An 18,982-nucleotide genomic window follows, 5' to 3' on the forward strand; every position below is an offset into this window, starting at 1 on the left:
TCCAGTAGAAAATATCTGGGATGTATTAAAGAGACATAAAAGCATTTTAAAAAGGAAAAGATGTGAACTTTTGTTTTGAGTTCCTACAGTGGGGCCTGAATTTTTAATCTAGTAAATCTAGACTTAATTTTTCGGCTGACATTAAAACAAACACCCTGCCGTTCTACTTAGAAGTAATGCAGTTATGTAAGGTGACACAACGTTGAATCATTTGGCATTTCAGTGGTATTGCAACAACTTCTGTACAGTTCATTTTGTTTGTGAGCGAGAAAAACTAGGGCAATAAACGATGACAGGCTTTCTTATTCTGCTGTCAGCCCGAATGAAAAACTGCAACTCTGTGCAGCTTATTTAGTATTTATGACAGAAACAGGTGCAGAAAGTTTCCCATTAGAAGAACTTGCACTTTCTTAGAGTGAAGATCACAGAGCAGTGAGGAAAAGACTGCAGCACCTCTAGTCCAAAGCATCTCAAACACTTCTAAAGGCTGCAATCATTTTACATAACACCATTTTGAGAATTGAGTGTTTTATGTGTGTGTGTCCCCACATGGAGGCTCAGACAGACTCCTTTAATCCATTTCCCTCTCCTGACTCACTGAATAATAACCTGCCTGACTCAGGATGGGGAGTGTGAAGATGGAGAGGAGGCTGGAGGGAGGCTCCAATCCTCCAAAGACTCCTATAAGGCACCCTGACACCAGCCTTTTCCTAGCTGCTGCTGCTGCTGCTACTGCTGCTGCTGTGTCTTTCTGTATGTGTTCTCTCTCTCTTTTTTTTCAGTCTGGAGTCAGGAATAGAAAGTAATTAGACTGCCACGGGTCCCAGCTGGGGTTCAAAGTGGAGCGTGGAAAAGCAGGCGCCTTCTTTGCCAATCATCAAAGGCAATCTCTGCCACCAGATATGTTGTTTTCACTTCACTTCTTAATGAAACCCCGCAAAATCCTGCGAGCTGGAAAAACATGTGGCAGGAACTGTCACTAACCTCACACCCATCTGAGGGCACTCTGTGGATCTTAAGGTTGCAGAAATCCACGTATGCTGACTTCAACTGCATGTTTCTGACTTACCTCCACCTGGTCTTGCTGCTTCGGTCCACAGGCTCTCTGGTCCGTCCTCTCTGGGTCCGATTTCGGGTAAAAAGGGGTCCGGGAGGGACGACATCGTAGCTCCATCGCGGCCCCAGATTGCCAAAGGTGTGGAGGTCCGAGGGGTGACGAACACCAAGGGAGGGATGGGACTGAGGGAGGTGTGGGTCCAGAAGGAGGCGGAGGGGTTTGGAGGTTCTGGAGAAGATGCTAAGTTTGCTTCTGGATCCTGGAGAGAGTCAGAAAATCCAACGTTCTGTTGGTTGTTCTCCAGCTGGGGTGTAGTTAAGGCTGAAGATCTACCAGGAGTATCCATGTCCGGCTTCCTCCCACCTGTAGGCTCTCTGTCGGCAGGTAGATCCTCCGCCTGCCTCTCTCCCATCTCAGGCGTGCTGTCGATGCTCTTCGCCTCGCTCCTCTGGCTCCATGCCTCTCCACCAGCCTCGCTCGGCCCAGATCTTCCATCCAGGCTGCCCCCGTTTCCAGCCTGCGTCACCGGTCCTATCCCCTCCGGTCGTCCATGTGGGCCAGCCCCACCTCCTCCCGCACCTACATCCAGCATCACATGGTCTCCGTCTGCAGACTTCACATCTGATCCGGCGCACTGTCCTCCTTCGCAGGATCCGACCCGAGTGGGCTGGAAAGGGGCTCCGCAGACGCAGAGGCAGGTCCCGGCTATGAGGAGGCGGCGGAGCGTCCCGGACATCAGCATCTCTGGGTCGTCTCAGTGCCCGCTGACAAGGAAGAAGAGGTGACAAACAGGCTTAAGAGAGGCGTGAACAAGCTCTACCTGCAGCTTCTACAGCGTGTCAGCCGCCCAGCAGACAACGCAGAAGCGACGTGCAACCGCAGATTAAAAGTGCATTTTTAATTTGTGGAGCTTGAGAGGCCGCGATAACCACAGAGAACAGGATTAAACTGAGCTCGCCTTTGCTTTGATGCTTTGCGCTTGAATTCAGATGAAATTCCCTTTCATCTCTGGGGCCTCGCGTTCACTTTGTATAAACAGAAGGGAAGCGCAACACACACTGAGTGAGGCAGAGTGACAAACAGAGAGAATCTGACACAGCAATCCTCAGCACCCACTTCACCTATAAATAGCAGCAGGTTTTCTATCCTCCAGGAGTCTCTTCACAAGGCTGCATGAATGTTGCAGAATATGGGCACATTTTCAATCCACATTGCAGCAAATAAATAAATTAAAAAATACAAACAGCTGGTGCATTTGTTGCTTAATATGATGATAATCAATAATCAGGTCCAATTAGAGAAACGGCACGTTGTATATTTGCAGGGTGACACCCTTCCACAGCACTGATGATGCACGCAGCACTGTTAGAATAGAATCAACTTCTCCCCCGTGATCAATACGACTGATCGATCACCTGACAACCTGATCGCTCGACAACACATTGCGGGTGCCGAATCCCACAAACACCACAGCGGAGCTATTCATAGCTTCGATGCAGCCCCTTAAAATCGCACCACATTCTGCGACATTTGCATGGAATTATAAAAATAATAATCACAATAATAAGAGAACAGTTGTTTTACCTTCCAGAGTTCATTCTGCAGGAGCTTGAGGACCAAATGCGGGATGTGAATCGTGGGGTTAACGTGGAGCGTGAAGCCGGAGGAGAGGCTTGTTGTTGTGCAGCTTCTCTTCCGTGCGTCTGCTGCTCCTCAAGTGCTGCCTCCGAAGCCTTCAGATCTGCAGGATTTATGAGGGGACCGACGCTGGTTTGCGATCAGCTGCTTGCTGTCTGGTCTTCAGAGCGGGTTTGGTGTCCGGAGTGTGTCTGAGCCGGAGGGTCAGCTGAGGCTGCAGGTGGTGCTGAAAGGACAGCTCCCTATCCTCGAGCTAAAGGTCGCCAGGTGCAGGAGGGAAAAGAAAAACACCACAGCGCAGAAAAGTCACGCATGCACATTTTTGTTTCCGTAAAGGTGCAAAAATATTAGCGTGAAAATACATTTAAAGTATTATTATTGTCATACACTGTAAAAAAAAAAAAAAAAAAAGTTTGTACATTTTACGGTGAAAAACTGTCAAACCATGACGGTAAAAATCTGTAAGCTCCACAACAGTTTGATGCAGTTTATATAACACAGAATCACTTTAAACAAGTTAATCAGGAGAAAGGTGTGCTTTTTAGATTTTTTTTTCTCTTGAAAAAATACATTTCCTGACTCCTGCACAGTTTCTTATGGAAATTCCGTAATATGTATAATAATGCTGAAAATTCTGCATTTAATTCTCGAAAAGAATACAGTTTTTCACAGTTAAATGTACATATTGTTCTACTGGTAATGGAAACATGCTGTCATATTTATAACAAGTGACATGGCAATTTCTGCATTTATTACATGTAAAAAATGCAGTTTGTTACCGGTCAAATTGATGTACTTTTGTGTTAATAACGGACACGTTTTAATATTTATAACAGCTTTAACCACGATTTTGCTGAAAATACATATATGAAATGTTTAATACACTAACTGTTGTTCTAATAATGGAAAATGCTGTAATATTGAGAAAAAGTTACACAAAAAATTTTTATATGGTATTTTCAAGTAAATTTTAAACTCTTTTATTTACAGTAACATATGGAATGAAGCACGTTGTTTTAACCCTAAAATCAACAGTATTAATACATTTCTTCACGATAAATGTAGAAAACGTTTTACCGTAATTTTACGGTAGCATTCTGGCAACCACAGCTGCCGGAATTTTAGCATAAAAACTTTGTTTTTTTTACAGTGTATTACAGAATAATGACTATTATTACATTATAATCACAGATGTATCCTTGTATTCATTACTTAAATGTTGCATCTGGTTTAATTACTGTATGTGAGGTGCATGAAGTCGCCCCCCCCCCCGTCCCCCCGCCCCAAATTCATTTTTTAAAATCTCATTTGTACTTAAATACAACACTTGATAATATAATTATATTCTGGTATTTTAATATTTCAGTATTCAATATTTTCCTTCCTCCAATGACTGGATTTTCAAACAAGACAATGCCCCTTGCCACACTGCAAGGTCAGTTAAAGCCTTGATGGAGAACCAGAACATTGGAACCATGCCTTGGCTGCTCAATCATCAGATCTAAATCCAACTGAAAACCTGTGGAAAATCATCAAATGTAAAATGGAGAAGTACAAGCCCAAAAAACAAAGCAAATTTGTTCGAATTTGTGCAACAGGGATGGGCTGCTGTGACAGCAGAACAATGTCAGAAGCTGGTGGAGAGCAGCCAAGACGCATGGCTGCAGTCATCAGAAACAATGGTTATGCGATCAAGTACTAATTCCTGTGTGGATCATGTGACTACAACAGGCAGAAAAGAAAACATGGAATCCTAAAAGCTGTTTTTGGCAGAACATTGCTATAGCTATTGCTGTAAGAACTCAAGTGAATTTGGTTATTATGAAGAAAACCATGGAAAATGTCTAGATATCAGCTCTTAAGTTAAACTTTTATGAGCTAGTCTTGTTGTTATCATTGCATTTGTCCAAACAAATGTACCTTTAGTTGTACCAGGCATTGAAATGAACAAAATATTGAAGAAAACAAGGGTGGTCTAATATTTTTTTATTTTTATTTTTTGCATGACTGTATATTGACCCGTCATTTTGCAGATATTTTGATCAGGCACCTCTCACCCTTCCTGTGTGACGTCACCGCTTCTCTGAAGACCCCGCCCAGCCCAACAGGAAGACAACAAGCTTCCAAGCGTTAATACGATGCACGTTCTCTGCTGTAGGTGCTAATTACAGATTTAATCTTCGCCCAGTGGCGAGCAACTCAGTAAAATGCCCTTATTTGATGGGTTGGGAAGTGGAGGAGAGAAGACCGCCATCGTCATTGATTTAGGAGCAGCGTACACGAAGTGAGTCTGAGCCGTTAGCACGCTGGGCTAACAATTAGCATGCTGCTAACAAACAGCTAACTGGAACAGGAGCGTTTTAATTCAATTAAACTGACCGCCTGTGAATGTAGTTTGTAAAACTTGACACTGTAGGTCTAACAAAGGGCTTAAACTTCAAAAAACACGTCGTTGTGTTAGTAGACGCTGCTTTGCCGTTAGCTATTGAGGCATTGAGGCTAGTGTGCTACCGTTAGCTAATACCACGGTAGAGCAAAATCTGTCAATGTTAAGCTAAAAACAAATAAACGCACTCAACCCCACTGACATGACAGTCACTACAAGACAAAATAATGCACACATGTTCACATCTGTGTTCACAACCCACAACGAGAAAATAAAAAATTAGCCCAGGATAAACTTGTAATCAAAGTTACTGATCAAGAAGTGTTTTAATGAAAATGTTGAAATGTAATAGATGCAGTTTCAACAGTTCAGCTGATCAACAGATCTATTTATTGGTGGCATCAAAGATCATTTCAGACTGCTGACATTTGAAGATTGCTCCCCGTCATGACTGCTGTTTGATTGAACTAAATAGGTTGTTTTAAAAAAAAAAAAAAACGCTTGTAGTCTGAAAGTTAATCATTTCAGCTGTCATTATGTTCTGAATGTGTCTAAATATTTAGAATATTTGCAATGATATTAACTAGAGTTTTACCATGATTTCTGTTTTTTGCTTGAGGAGAAACTGGCTTGAAGCAAGTCACATGAAGATAAAGAAGACTTTCTCTTCTTTTTAAATAATAACGTCTTTGTGCATTTACTGTCCCACAACATTTGACACAGAGATGCACTGTTCATTTATTTATATATAGCTGCACTTAGAGGGAATTTTTTTTCCCTCTCATAGGATGATAATGTGTTCCTTTAAACCAAAACTGAATGTCATTCTTTAAACCTTGTGTTGAGATTATTTTAATAGATATTACAACTGTGATATAAGTTTCGACTTAAATGGAAATGGTAATTTGGGAATAGTTGTGTGACTAGGAATATGCATTTAAGTGATTATGTAGTTTTTATTACTATCTGTATCATACTACAGTTTTGATTTGTTCAGCCCTGCTTTGAACTAAGTTTTTGCTTGCTAGAATTTCATTGCATTGTTATTATGATAGATAGAGAGAGAGATGACTACATCAGAGCAAAAGTAGCACATTTTAAAATTTATTTAGTTTATTGTGAGCCACATTTAATGAAAACACACACTTTACCCATAATTAGAAAAGGGCTGAATATCGGATTTGATTATCAGCCAGGCTAGTAAATCTATCGACCCCTAGTTTGGACGTTGTTCACAAGTGTTGTTAAAATGTAAGTGCAGGAGCATTAAATGATAACTGATAACACTCACTAGAATCGGTCTTGACATGAACCTGAATCATTTTTCTTCTTCTTCTTGCAGATGTGGCTTTGCAGGGGAAACGGGGCCCAGGTTCATAATTCCGAGCGAGATCCGGAAACCGGGACAGCAACAGGTGAGACTCTGCTACCATGATGTGCCGATGTAATCATTTTAAATAATGTGTGGAAACTAAAATCTATCTAAATGTGATGTCTCACTTTCAGGCCATCAAAGTGGTTCAGTACAACATCAACACAGAAGAGCTTTATGTCATCCTCAAAGAGTTTATCCATATACTGTACTTCAGGTGGGAGTTAGTTATTTATTGCAAATATTAAAAACGTTAGTAGGAGAAGAGTTCAGCAACTCAACAACAAACAAGTTAGTTGAACAGTAACTGAATATGTTTTTACTGCAATGAATCAATCATAGTAGTTTGTAAAAGCAAAGTGTTTTATCTGCAATGCAAACTGTCCACCTGTATTACAACAGAGTGATGTAGCTACATAAAATCAGAGTTTATTTCATGATTTGCTTCAACCAGGCACCTGCTGGTGAACCCTCGCGACAGAAGAGTGGTCATCATAGAGTCCATCCTCTGCCCGTCCCACTTCAGGGAGACACTCACCAAGGTCTTCTTCAAACAGTTTGAGGTAAAACGACAAAGCAAACCAGTGAGTTAGGAAAACAGCATGTCATGTGTGGACTAAACGTTAATGTGAAGCACAGAAAAAGTAGTGTATGGAGTTATTTTTCACCCATGGCAGTGGTCTTGTTAGAAGTCTAATTCATTTGTAATTAATTCTTATTTCAAACTGAACTATTACTCAACAGCTGAAGTTCCTCTGCATAATCAATAAAGGTTTTATCTATCTATCTATCTATCTATCTATCTATCTATCTATCTATCTATCTATCTATCTATCTATCTATCTATCTATCTATCTATCTATCTATCCTTCTATATCCTTTTTAGGTTTGAAGCTCCAGGCTCCTGGTTCTGTCATTCACTAATTGCTGTTTAATGGACAGTAATGAGCAGTAAATTTAAATTTAGGACACTAATGATCATCTTTTTGTGTCATCACTGACAGCAGTAGTGGTACTTTAGGAATTGTGTGGGATTGTTAGCAACCACAGACACTATTTTTGTCATTCCATTGTGAAATTCAGCAGCCAAAACACGATTTTTACATCCTCTTTGAAAGTTCAGCAAGTTAAGTTTGGCAAGTCTAATTCCGACTAACTCCACACTAACAGCCTTTTAGCTAAACAACTGTTTTAATACTGAGAGTGAACTATTTTTCTCTGCTCGCGTATTTCATGTTCAATGGTATTTTCCAGGTTCCCTCTGTGCTATTTGCTCCAAGTCACCTCATGGCCATCATGACTTTGGGCATCAACTCTGCGCTGGTGATGGACTGTGGACACACAGAGACGCTGGTGCTGCCTGTATCCTTTTACCATCATTGTAAAGACTGACTGTCACATGAGAAAGATGGCATTGACACGACAGCTTCTACCCTGGAACACATGTACTGCTTAAGATTGATTGATTTCTTTATTTTTGTGTCCAACTTTCATGGGTTTACATGACACCAATATACTAACATTGCAGCAATACGTCCAAAACACACATTGTTCTGCTGTTCAGTTCTCAAACTAAATATGTTCCCTTCTATCCCAGGCCTAGCAAAGAAATTCTGCCATGAAAATGTTCCCCTTCCAAAACATAACTCAAGTTTTTCATGGTCATCCAACCAAAAGAAATCAAAATAAACAGAGGACATCTTCCTGAAAAGTACCTCCCTGATATCTTCGTATACAGGACAGTAAAACATACCTAAATTACACTGCAAACAAAGCCTGTCCTTTTCTGGAGCAGCTTTAAATCTCCCAGTCTTTAAAGCTAATCGTTCCTGTGCGTAACTGTGCACACGGATTTCTGTCATTTGCTTAAATTATACTTCACACACACGCTGTATCTGACCTTTAAAAGACAATAAGTTTTGGTTTATACCAAATATCAACAAACCATTTTTCTGTAAATCTAAGGAAAATATTACTCCTCATCTCCTAAATATCACAGAATAACCTGTTATGAAAAATAAACTGCAGCATTTGTGGTTTTCTGATTGCATTGTTTCAAACTGTGATTCCTTGTTCTGCACTAATGTGAACACACAACTGCTTGTATCGTGTCAGAACAACTCTGCTTTAAGATTTGGGGCATGGTTCCTTGCTGAGGTATGTTTTTAGTGCCATTTCTTTGTGTATACTATGCAAAAACTACCTGGCTGAATTTCATAAAACTTGGTGTCGAGGTTGAGCATGATGCGTTCAGTTTTGGTGCAGATCCAGTCGTGTCCTTAGCGGAGGGCTGTGCTCTCTAAGTGTCCTTCTGGTTGGTTAGTTTAACATTAGCAGTTAAACTGTATTTCCCTCTGTGATGGGTAAACCTTGTATTTAACCTATGGTTCACATTCCTTTTGAAACTATTTTTGTGGCCTTATTATATGTAGGACAGTGGAGAGATACAGGAATCGTGGGAGAAGAGTTGGGGAATGACATGCAGTAAATGGCCATGGGCTGGATTCGAACCCATGACCGCTGTGTCGGAGACTATAGCCCCTGTTCAGATAGACTGTATCTGTTACACCATTAAATTAGCACACAGCTTTTAAATGGGATTATTGTTATTTTTTTGCACTTTTGAAGTTGCCTACATTGCATACTATATAACCTTGCACATTCTCAATTGATTAATTTGCACATTCATGCATACTGGAAATATTTCTAGAACTTTTTATGACTTGTAGTGTCTTGATTACACGTACTGTCCACTGACTTACAACACTTTGTTAATCGCCATGTAGCTGTTTGCTGTTATACACTAAAACACCAAGTCCTTGTATTTGAAAACCTTCTTAGCAAATTAACTGTCTAATTTCTGATACAAGAAATTACTCTGACATTTCTCTAAATGTAAAAGAAGATTTATAGTACTGCCATAACATACAGTTTAAGATTATGTTGCTTGTCTTAACTTTGGTAAATCAGGTATATGAGTGCACTCCTATTCTTCCAGCGTGGGAGGCTTTGCCACTAGGAGGGAAAGCCATCCATAAGTAAGTAGCTTCGAGAGAAAGTGTGTTAAAATACCACTTCTGTTTCACAGGTTTTTTCTGATTTAAATGTGCTTAATTCGTCCCACAATATGTGTTTTTTGCTCCAGAGAATTGGATGGTCTCCTTGTGGAGCAGTGCACCGTGGACACCGACACCACCACTGGACAGAGTGTACCAGCCGTCATCGGTAATTACACAAAATCATCACACACCCTCCGTCTATGTCTTTTTAATGGAGCACTTATGAAGCCATAACTCTACTGATTTGTGTTACGGTGTCAAGTGCAAAAAAAGCAAAAAGAAAATACAGTGGCAGTGACCCGTTATGCATCATTTACTATTCATACGCAGAACTTGTTTCAGTGTGACGATTGAGTGAATCCCTTTCTCTCTTTGTGAATTATATATATGAACTATTTTAGAGTTTTCTCTCTGCACTTTTTCTTGACGGAGGAAAAACTTGACGTATTGTGTTGAAGCAGAGCGAGAAAAGCCCCACTTGTACATACATCAATATTTTAAAAAGACAGCAGCCCGACTGTTTTTACCAGACTGAACTCTGCAGGAACCTCAGAGAAGCTCAGGTGTTTATATGAACACTTGAATGAGAAGAAGTCCACAGAGGATTCGTAAAATCACAATAATACCAAAATACCCCACTATTTTCTGAAGTATATCACAGTCTGATTTGTTTTGCACTAAGCAGTCACACTTGTCCTCTGCTGCAGTGTCAGCTTCCCCGACCGTTGATTCAGCTTCTTCATAAATCTGAACTGAAAGCGAAGTGGTGGGAAAAAAAATGGCTGAATGGTGCAAAAACGAACTAAAGAAAATGAATGTTCACTTCATTTCTTTTAACCCGTCTCATCTTTTCCTCAGGAACCATCCCAGAAGAGACCGTAGAGGACATCAAGGGTAGGTTTCACTGAGTTATTTCACATTTAAAATCTGCACCTCTTGCTTTTCTCTTACGAGGGTCATGGATCCTTTTTTATTACCTCCGGGGGCAGCTTTCCTCTCATATAGAAATCCAAGTTATAATTGATACACTTTATTTCAGTCTTTGCACTGATGCATTGAAGATCACTTAAAATGAAGTATTCTTACTGCAAAACTAGCCTGAAAAGTGTTTCAATAATGTTTCCTCAGACTTACCTGTTTTTAGATTGTATATAAGAGTACTGTTTGTTGTCTGGTTTCCTGCAGTGAGAACATGTTTTGTAAGTGACCTGCAGCGAGGCCTCAAGATCCAGGAAGCCAAATTTAACCTGGATGGTACAGCAGAGGTGAGAGACATGTTCTGGTTATTGCAGTCATCCAGAATCTGTCAGCAGATGTTTGCTTCGAGCGATGCTTTACGTTACTTGTAAATGTGTTTCCAGCGTCCTGCTCCTCCTCCAGATGTTGATTATCCTCTGGATGGCGAGAAAATTCTGCATGTCAAAGGATCCATCAGGTAATTTCCAGTAACTCTACTTTTCTACACATTTCTGTAATTCTATAAAGTCTTCCAGTTTGACATTTTAGCACATTTTCTTGTATTTTCTGTTTCAGTTTGCCTCCATTTTGTATTTAAAGTTACGTCACCAAGTCATTTTCTTCTTTTCATTCCAGGGACTCTGTGATGGAGATCCTGTTTGAGCAGGACAATGAAGAGAAGAGTGTGGCCTCCCTGATACTTGACGCTCTAGTCAAGGTAGAGAAAAGTTACTTGAGTCCTATTTGACAGCACGATGTTATATTTATGAATACTTGATTTAGTCTAAAACTGATTTATACAATCACTCTTCATCTAGACAGAAGCAAACCTTAACCAAACCTTTCACTTGTGTAGAACAATGTGACTGTTTTTCTGGCTTGAAAAATCTACAGACTCTAAAGACAACAGTGTTTCCTAAGTGTCTGAACACTTAATTTACTCCTTTTTATGAAGTTTTTATTATATTCGGACTAATGAATGACTTGTCTAATGCCAACAGTCCTCCCATAAATCTGATCTTTACAGCTGTTCAGGTTTTGTTGGAACTGATTTATCAAAGTGTCATTAAATGTTCACTTTGGTGGCTGCAGTTTGTGGTGTCATTGAGCTGTGTCGTATTGCGTAATGAGCCAGTCAGCAAGAACATTAAAACCACCGACGAGCGAAGTGAACAACAGTGATTATCTTGTTACAAAGGCTCCTGTCAGTGGATGGGATAAATGAAGCAGCAAGCAAACAGTCACTTCTTCAGGTTGATGTGCAGGAAGCAGGAAAAAAAGGGCAGGATGTGAGTGATTTAGACAAACTTTGATGATGAGATGAGTAAGTGTACTGGTTGTGTGCTGGTAAGCAGCGGTTACCACAAGTACCACTACAGCAGAGTAAAAGTCCTCCATTACTGCAGTTAAAGTACCACTACAGCAGAGTAAAAGTCCTCCATTACTGCAGTAAAAGTACCACTACAGCAGAGTAATAGTGGCACAGACAGGGTAAGGAAATCTGAGAAAACAGAAATGAATGCAACTCATTCTTTTCATGAAATAAATTGACAGTTTATACTTCACTGGGCTTAATTTATGCCTAATGATGCTGCTATAAACCTTCTGTATCTGTTCCTCTTTGCACATTAAACAGCAGTGAAGCAGTTTAATTTACTGTAGCTGCTACTTACCACAGTGTTGTTGTTCAAGTGAGTCCAGAACAGCCTAATTAATCTCATAAGGTAGAGCAGCTTGAGCCTCAGACTATCTGTAATGCCATTACATTTTCAGTGACATCAGTGGAGCTCCACACACTACAACAAACACTGCAGTAAAAGTACTTCCTCACATCACATTTTGTTTTGAAGCTGCCTCCTAGAAAATTGTCTTTGCAAATGTTCCGTTTGTGTTTCAGTGCCCCATCGACACCCGTAAAGTTCTGTCTGAGAACCTGGTGGTGATTGGAGGCACCGCCATGCTGCCCGGCTTCCTGCACCGCCTGCTGGCTGAGATACGCCTCCTGGTGGAGAAACCCAAATACAGCGACGTGTTGGCCAGCAAGAGCTTCCGCATCCACGCTCCTCCAGCCAAACCCAACTGCACCGCCTGGCTCGGAGGTCAGATCTGAGTTTCTGTAAATACCGGAGGGAAAATACCGTTTGTAGACCTCCCTTCTTATTCCATAATTTAAACCTCCGTAGGGTCTCAGCCTTAATATGTAAGACAGTCAAGTACAGATAAGATAAAACTTTATTAATCCCAAAGGAAACTCTTGTGCCAGATGTTGCTCAGAAAAAAAATCAATTACATAACATGAGCAGAAATGCAGTGCTAAAAGAAAAGCACATGAGATGTAAGTATGATAAATTACTGAAATAAAAATATGCAAAAAGTAATGTTGGCAGTGACAATATCATGTGTTGATGAAATATTTCACCTGAAAAATTAAATGTTGCACATTACATTAACTATATTTTTATTTCTTATGTAATGGAAATACTGCTCAAGAACATGAAATACAACACGATACAGCAACTGATCGTGCATAAACTGTTGAGAAAACTAATATTGCAAATGATATTGATGTTGTTGTTCAGAGCCAAGTGTTCAATGTTCAGTATTTTGATTACATTTGCAATATTTGATTTTTCAGGTGCAGTATTTCATTTTCATGTGTGATATTATTACCTCAGGATAACTGCCAGTGTTACTGTTTCCATCTTTATTTTAGCTAATTATTTTATTTCAGTATCAAAATTCAGTCACCGTTTTGCACATTAGACCATTAAAATTGAACAAGAACATCAAAAAATTTTTAATTTTTTCAATAATTTGTGCAATATCAGTTACTGTATCGTGTGTAGCATTTCATTTCAGGTGCGATATTTCACTTTTGCCCTTTTAACTTATTGATTTTCTACTTTTTCTGCATTCTCATGTTATGTCTTTTTTTTAAAATAATATCTGGCACAAGAATTTCCTTCAGGATGAGTAAAGTCTTGTCTTGTTTTGTCTTATATGTGTCATAAAGTAGTTCTTTACAAAGTGTATATGGGGTTTAGTCCCTAACATGAACACTACTCAGGTATAATCACACCTTAAATAACAATACAGAGTCTTAACTGAAATGTTTCTCTTCTAATTGGTGTAATCTTTCATTACGCCGATGGTAATCCCTTTTACTAGAAGATGCTTTGCTGCAGCTTTATTGTCTTAACTTATTATTTTTGTTATTTGTTGAGTTTGTTGAATTTTGACATATGGATCAATATATAATTAAGAGACTTTTGAAGTCCATGAGACATATCTTGCATACATTTTTATTAAAAGTCAAAAAACTAATGTTTTTTTTATGTTCATTATGATCATGTCTTTACAAATTCCAGAATTATTTATTATGGAAACAGTCACTTATTAATAAAAAATGATTGGATATCACTAAAATGTCAACTGAATAACCGTCCAAATTTAATAACAACCACCTTCTAATTAGCTAAACAATAATAAAATGAGCTCATTCCAAAATTGTTTTGATTGTGTTCTTTTTATAAAGTTGAGATAATCATGACAGATATTTATTTCTGGGCAATACATAAAATTTTATATGGAAAATAACAAATTGTATCTGTGTCTGAGAAATCACTTTCAACTAAGTTCCCCATCACAAAAACACCTCTTAAAGAAGTGTGTTAATTCCAGATCACATGACCTGCTCCACATGATGTCATTTCCTCCTGAAGAAAAGTCTGGCCAGACTCCAAGGCTTTCTGAGTTATTTAATATAAAGTAGTGTGTGAGTCAAGTGTGGATTTATGGCATGTCAACAGGTTTACTAGAATATCTTTAGAAATAACTTTCAATTTCAATTTTACTCAATTGTATATAAAATATTTAGAAGAATCTTTGTGTAAAAATGCCATGTGGTGTTTGGTTATAGGTGGCCATGTTGATTTTAGGCCTGAAAACAGCAAAAATGCAAATACACATAAAGTTGTTCTATTTTTTCATCATTGTTCTGTTTTGTCCACCAGGCGCCGTCTTCGGGGCCCTTCAGGACATCCTGGGCAGCAGGTCGGTGTCGAGGGATTACTACAACCAGACGGGTCGCATCCCAGACTGGTGCTGCCTGAGTTCTCCTCCTCCTGAATCTTTGTACGAAGCAGGAAAAACTCCACCTCCGCTGATGAAGAGAGCGTTCTCCACAGAGAAGTAGAACATGCCGTAACATAAATTAAACTCCGGTTCAGTAATCCTTCATGAGACATCTCTACTCTTGTCTTTTTAATGTGTTAACTACGCAAACAGCTCCAGATGTGTGTAGTGTTGAGGTGTTAACTTTGTTTTTCTATGTACCGATCGTGGTCCGTTTGACATGAGGGGAGCAGACAGTCGGATTTTAGGCTGTTGGATTAATATTGCACAAGAAACATTACAGTGTTAAAACTTTACAATGTGCTACGTGCAGCGACGACTGAATCTGTACGTGATTCCTCTCACTCTTCTGTATTTTGGTTCGGCAGAAATAGTTCAGATGATTTTAGTCATCCATTCATCAGCAAACTGACAGAAAATGTTGCTCAACTCTGGAGAAGCTGACGTTGCTTCAGTGTGATGTGTAGCTCTTACTCTTTAATCATTCCTCGTGGAGTTTTCAGAAAAGAAAAACTGTTGCATTTATTTATTGTCAGTTCTTCGCTGTGTGAAGTGACTTTAAATACATTTAAACTCCTGCACACACTCAAAGGTTTCCTCCGTCGTTCATAATGAGCATTTTCTCTGGTTTAAGGCTACGTTCTCACTAATATACTTTCATTTTAAAATGCAAAACTTCTGCTACTTATTGTCCACGTGACTTGGCCACATGCTGAGCCCAGTAGTGTGTTAATGCGTGGACATTTTGCCACATAGCGACCCCTTATTGCTTCAGCCTGTGATCGCACACTGCTAAAAACTGGCCTTTTACACGGGATTTATCCAACAGTTTAGGCTTAGCTGAGTAAAAGGACTGGAAGCAGGGAGTATGTTGACTCATTGAATTTCAAACAAATCAGAGCGTTTTTTTTCCCCATATAGGAGAGTGATTGTACAGTAAGGTGTAGTCAGACTGTTCTGCAGCACTGAATGGTCTGACTATGCATACTGGTGATATTGACACTAATACTATCTTAAAATGCACAATTTCTGCTTTGTTTATGTTTTATTACCCTAAAGTGACGACTTTTGGAAACATGACTCACCTTGTTGTTTATTGGAAAGCTTTGGGGTTGTGTTTTAGTCTGGACGGGCAGAAAATGAGGAAACAGTGACGCAGGTCTGACTGTTCCTTAATTCATCACACTCCTAATTCTGTTTTTCTGAAAACACAAAGACATCAGAATAACTACCAGCAGTTAATTCAACATTGGCGATGAATTTCAGATGTTTGCTGACCTCTTTGTTTCTTTTTTAGACCTGCATGACCAGTGTAGAGGTGATTTTTAGCCGTGTTAGTATGCAGAATATGCCATTGTAAAATGGTACCGTATTAATGTGACCGTAGCCTCATTTAAAAGACAAACAAACGTACATGTTGTCCTGCTCTTACAGGTGCATTTAGATGGTTATTTAATCACCACGTGTCCTAACGAGAGAATTAATCAGAAAATAACTGGGAATACCTTTGTGTGTAGTTTGTCATTTAAAACACCCTTCAAACAGAAATCTTGCTCTGTAATACACAAAAACTGTCATTACAACAAATAAACATTCATTATTCAGACTTGCATTTCAGTTGTTATTTAACTCAGATAGATAGATAGATAGATAGATAGATAGATAGATACTTTATTATCATAAAAAGCAACACTGGACATGTCAGACTGGTAAAACATCAGCAGCAGTTTCTTACAGATGTTGAAGGACCCCCGTCTCCTCAGGAAGTACAGGCGACTCCATCCTTTCCTGTAGATGCTGTCCATAGCCAAACTGTCAGCTGTTTTTGGTGTGACAGTAGCTAATAAACGGCTTCATCCACTTTCATGAAGCAGTCCACAGACGTGCTTCTAGAAGCCACAAAACAAGCAGGATCAATCACGTCGTTGCACCAGTTTCCATTTATCTGTCAACCCAGAAAAAATAGCTGCTTTCCCAGAGTTTAGCCTCAGGCCACGAATCTCTGAGCTAGAAATTAGCACAGTGTCACAGTGATATACGATATCTTTCCAGGCCTCACATCTCCCTTAATTTCTTCATAACTTGTACTAAGAGGAAATATTGAGTCCCTCTGTTTAACTGATATACAATTAACACCAAAAGCTGCCTACTGATGGCTTCAGTTGAAATAAAAAATGAGATTAAAAGTGAGTTTCAATTCCTAATTCCTCCTGAGAGGTTTATTTATTAACAGCGAGAGCAGATTGAACATGTTTTCCTGCTCAGTGTGGCTGCGTTCCCCAACATGCTGTGGAGGATACATCTGTTTGGCCTTTTGGGTCACATTAATCACTCAGAGTCTCTCTGTCCGGCTACTGTGGGAACCGGTAGAGTTACCCAGAATGCACCTGCAGCTCCAGCAAACAAGTAGCAGTAAAGTGTGGGAAGTCAGCTGATGGTTGGGTTTTGATTACAGTCATAAAATCGTGATAAATGCTGAGTAGAAAAGGATTACAGACTGCTGTGATCAGGTTATGAATGAACAATAGAAGGATTTCATAACAAAGAGAATTACATGTGTTTAGTTTTGTTGTTGTTGTGACCTGCAGCTATATATGGATCAGAAAATATCAGTAGCTGACATCTGCATATTTTTGTAAATTTGTGCTCAAAGATGGGAGTTTTCATTCAAAGACATGATGGGAGATAATCTTTATATTTCCTGAGATATTGTCTTTCAAGCATAAGCTTGAATTTCAGCGGGCTGATAGTGAGTTGACAGGAATATTTTTTTAAAAATTAACTTGGGAAGTACAGGATCTATCAACCTAAAATTTCTCAAATATCTCTATAAATGTACATATTTTATTTTGCTGTTAAAAAGTCAGGCAAATCAGAGATAATTGAGCAGAAATTGGTTTTAAAATGAGATGATTTGAGATAGAAATAGCCCTTATATGTACGGTCAAACACTCTCATTACACTCATTAATTCATATCCTAACTTGTTTTTAGCTGAACAGCTGGCCACATCTGTTTCCAGGTGAAGTATAGAGCCCCTTTCCCCTCCACCAGGATCTTGGAGAAAAGTATTAAAGCTTTGGTTCTCATCTGAGTCCTCAACTTGGGAAAAAAAAGGCAGTTTATTTCTCCAAGGCAGAAAATACATCATTCAAGTTTGCATAATCCAACTATTATATTTATCTATACGTATTTAATTTATATATTTTTGAAGTTCAATATGATTCAATCATCACTACAGCAGCAAAAGACTTACTATTGATCAGAGCTGTCATACTGATATTTAAGGTGTGTTGATTGATTCATTTATGCCTTGACAAGTTAGTGTTTTGGTTTTATTCCATGAAAAATCATCCTATCGAGTAGTGAGAGTGCCAAATTACAAAAATAGATCTATAAAAAAATAATAAAATAAAAGTGGAAATATAAAGACAAATAAATAAAATCAATATAAATAATGTGGCAATATGAAGCAATATTAATCAAAAAATGAATACATAAAAGTAGAAATATGAAGACAAATAAATAAAATAATTCAGAAAAAATAAGAAAAAATGTGCTTATAAATTGTGGAAATATAAAGCAATATTAGTCAAAAAAATGAATCCATAAGAGAAAAGGCTAATAAAGGTAGAAATATAAAGACAAATAAATAAAATAATTTTTAAAAAAATATGAAGAAATGTGTTTCTAAATAAAATTTTAAAAATAATGTGGCAATATAAAGCAATATTAATCAAAATTATATCCATAAAAGAAAAGACTAATAAAAGTAGAAATATAAAGACAAATAAATAATAAAAAAATAATAAGAAGAAATGTGCTTTTCCTTTGCTTTTAAAACGACATAATGTTATTATAATGGATTCATTTAATGTTATCTTCATTGAAAAAAACTACTTTTCTTTTAAAAATAAGGACATTTCTAAGTGAGCACAAAGTTTTGACCGATAGTGTATAATAATAAATATTATTATTATTAGTAGTAGTAATACTATTGTTATTGTTGTCGTTATTGTTATTAGTATTAGTATTAATATTGCTTTCCAAAGTGGGTAAGGAAAATAGATTTAAAAAATACAGTGGAGAAAAGGGCATATAGAATTGGGATTATTGGTTGTGGTCAGTGTTGAAAAGATGCATCTTTATAAATTTACCAATCTGTTTGGAAATAGACGAGTTGCAGCGTTCGATCGTGTTTTCAGCTCCAGTTGACTCATGAATGTAAACTTGCTGCTGGAGGATCAGCGGTTACGTAACACTAGAATCCAGCTTTTCTCACATGATCCTTCTGTGGGTGAAGACAGCCGTGGCCTCGGCTTCATCTGAGGATGTGGAGCACCTGCTGCCTCGGAGGGAAGCCCCTTCCTCCCTTCGCTC

At 38.6% G+C, this 18,982-nt stretch overlaps 2 protein-coding genes across 3 annotated transcripts in view; one reads left to right on the forward strand and one right to left on the reverse strand.

Annotated features, from left to right (window-relative positions):
• The window catches only part of armh4 (armadillo like helical domain containing 4), a 12,537-nt gene extending 9,571 nt beyond the window's left edge, over positions 1 to 2,966 (reverse strand). Inside the window, exons 1-2 of one of the 2 annotated variants that reach the window (XM_055015820.1) lie at positions 2,642 to 2,966; positions 1,070 to 1,821 (exon numbers count right to left, since the gene is read on the reverse strand). In XM_055015820.1, coding sequence (XP_054871795.1) covers positions 1,070 to 1,799 — 730 coding nt within the window. In that variant the 5' untranslated portion in view covers positions 1,800 to 1,821; positions 2,642 to 2,966. The remainder of the gene's footprint in view (positions 1 to 1,069; positions 1,822 to 2,641) is intronic. The other variant, XM_023292018.3, reaches the window with a different exon arrangement.
• A 1,816-nt stretch (positions 2,967 to 4,782) lies between these two features.
• Positions 4,783 to 16,209, forward strand: actr10 (actin related protein 10). Its single transcript, XM_023292025.3, has 13 exons — positions 4,783 to 4,979; positions 6,424 to 6,496; positions 6,588 to 6,670; positions 6,908 to 7,016; positions 7,708 to 7,815; positions 9,424 to 9,491; positions 9,599 to 9,678; positions 10,371 to 10,406; positions 10,698 to 10,777; positions 10,874 to 10,947; positions 11,106 to 11,187; positions 12,367 to 12,568; positions 14,483 to 16,209. The coding sequence occupies exons 1-13, from the start codon at positions 4,903 to 4,905 to the stop codon at positions 14,662 to 14,664; spliced, it is 1,254 nt and encodes a 417-aa protein (XP_023147793.1). The 5' UTR covers positions 4,783 to 4,902; the 3' UTR covers positions 14,665 to 16,209.
• The last annotated feature ends 2,773 nt before the right edge of the window (positions 16,210 to 18,982 follow it).

Source organism: Amphiprion ocellaris, chromosome 12, assembly GCF_022539595.1.
Source record: "Amphiprion ocellaris isolate individual 3 ecotype Okinawa chromosome 12, ASM2253959v1, whole genome shotgun sequence".
In the NCBI taxonomy this organism is placed as follows: domain Eukaryota; kingdom Metazoa; phylum Chordata; class Actinopteri; family Pomacentridae; genus Amphiprion; species Amphiprion ocellaris.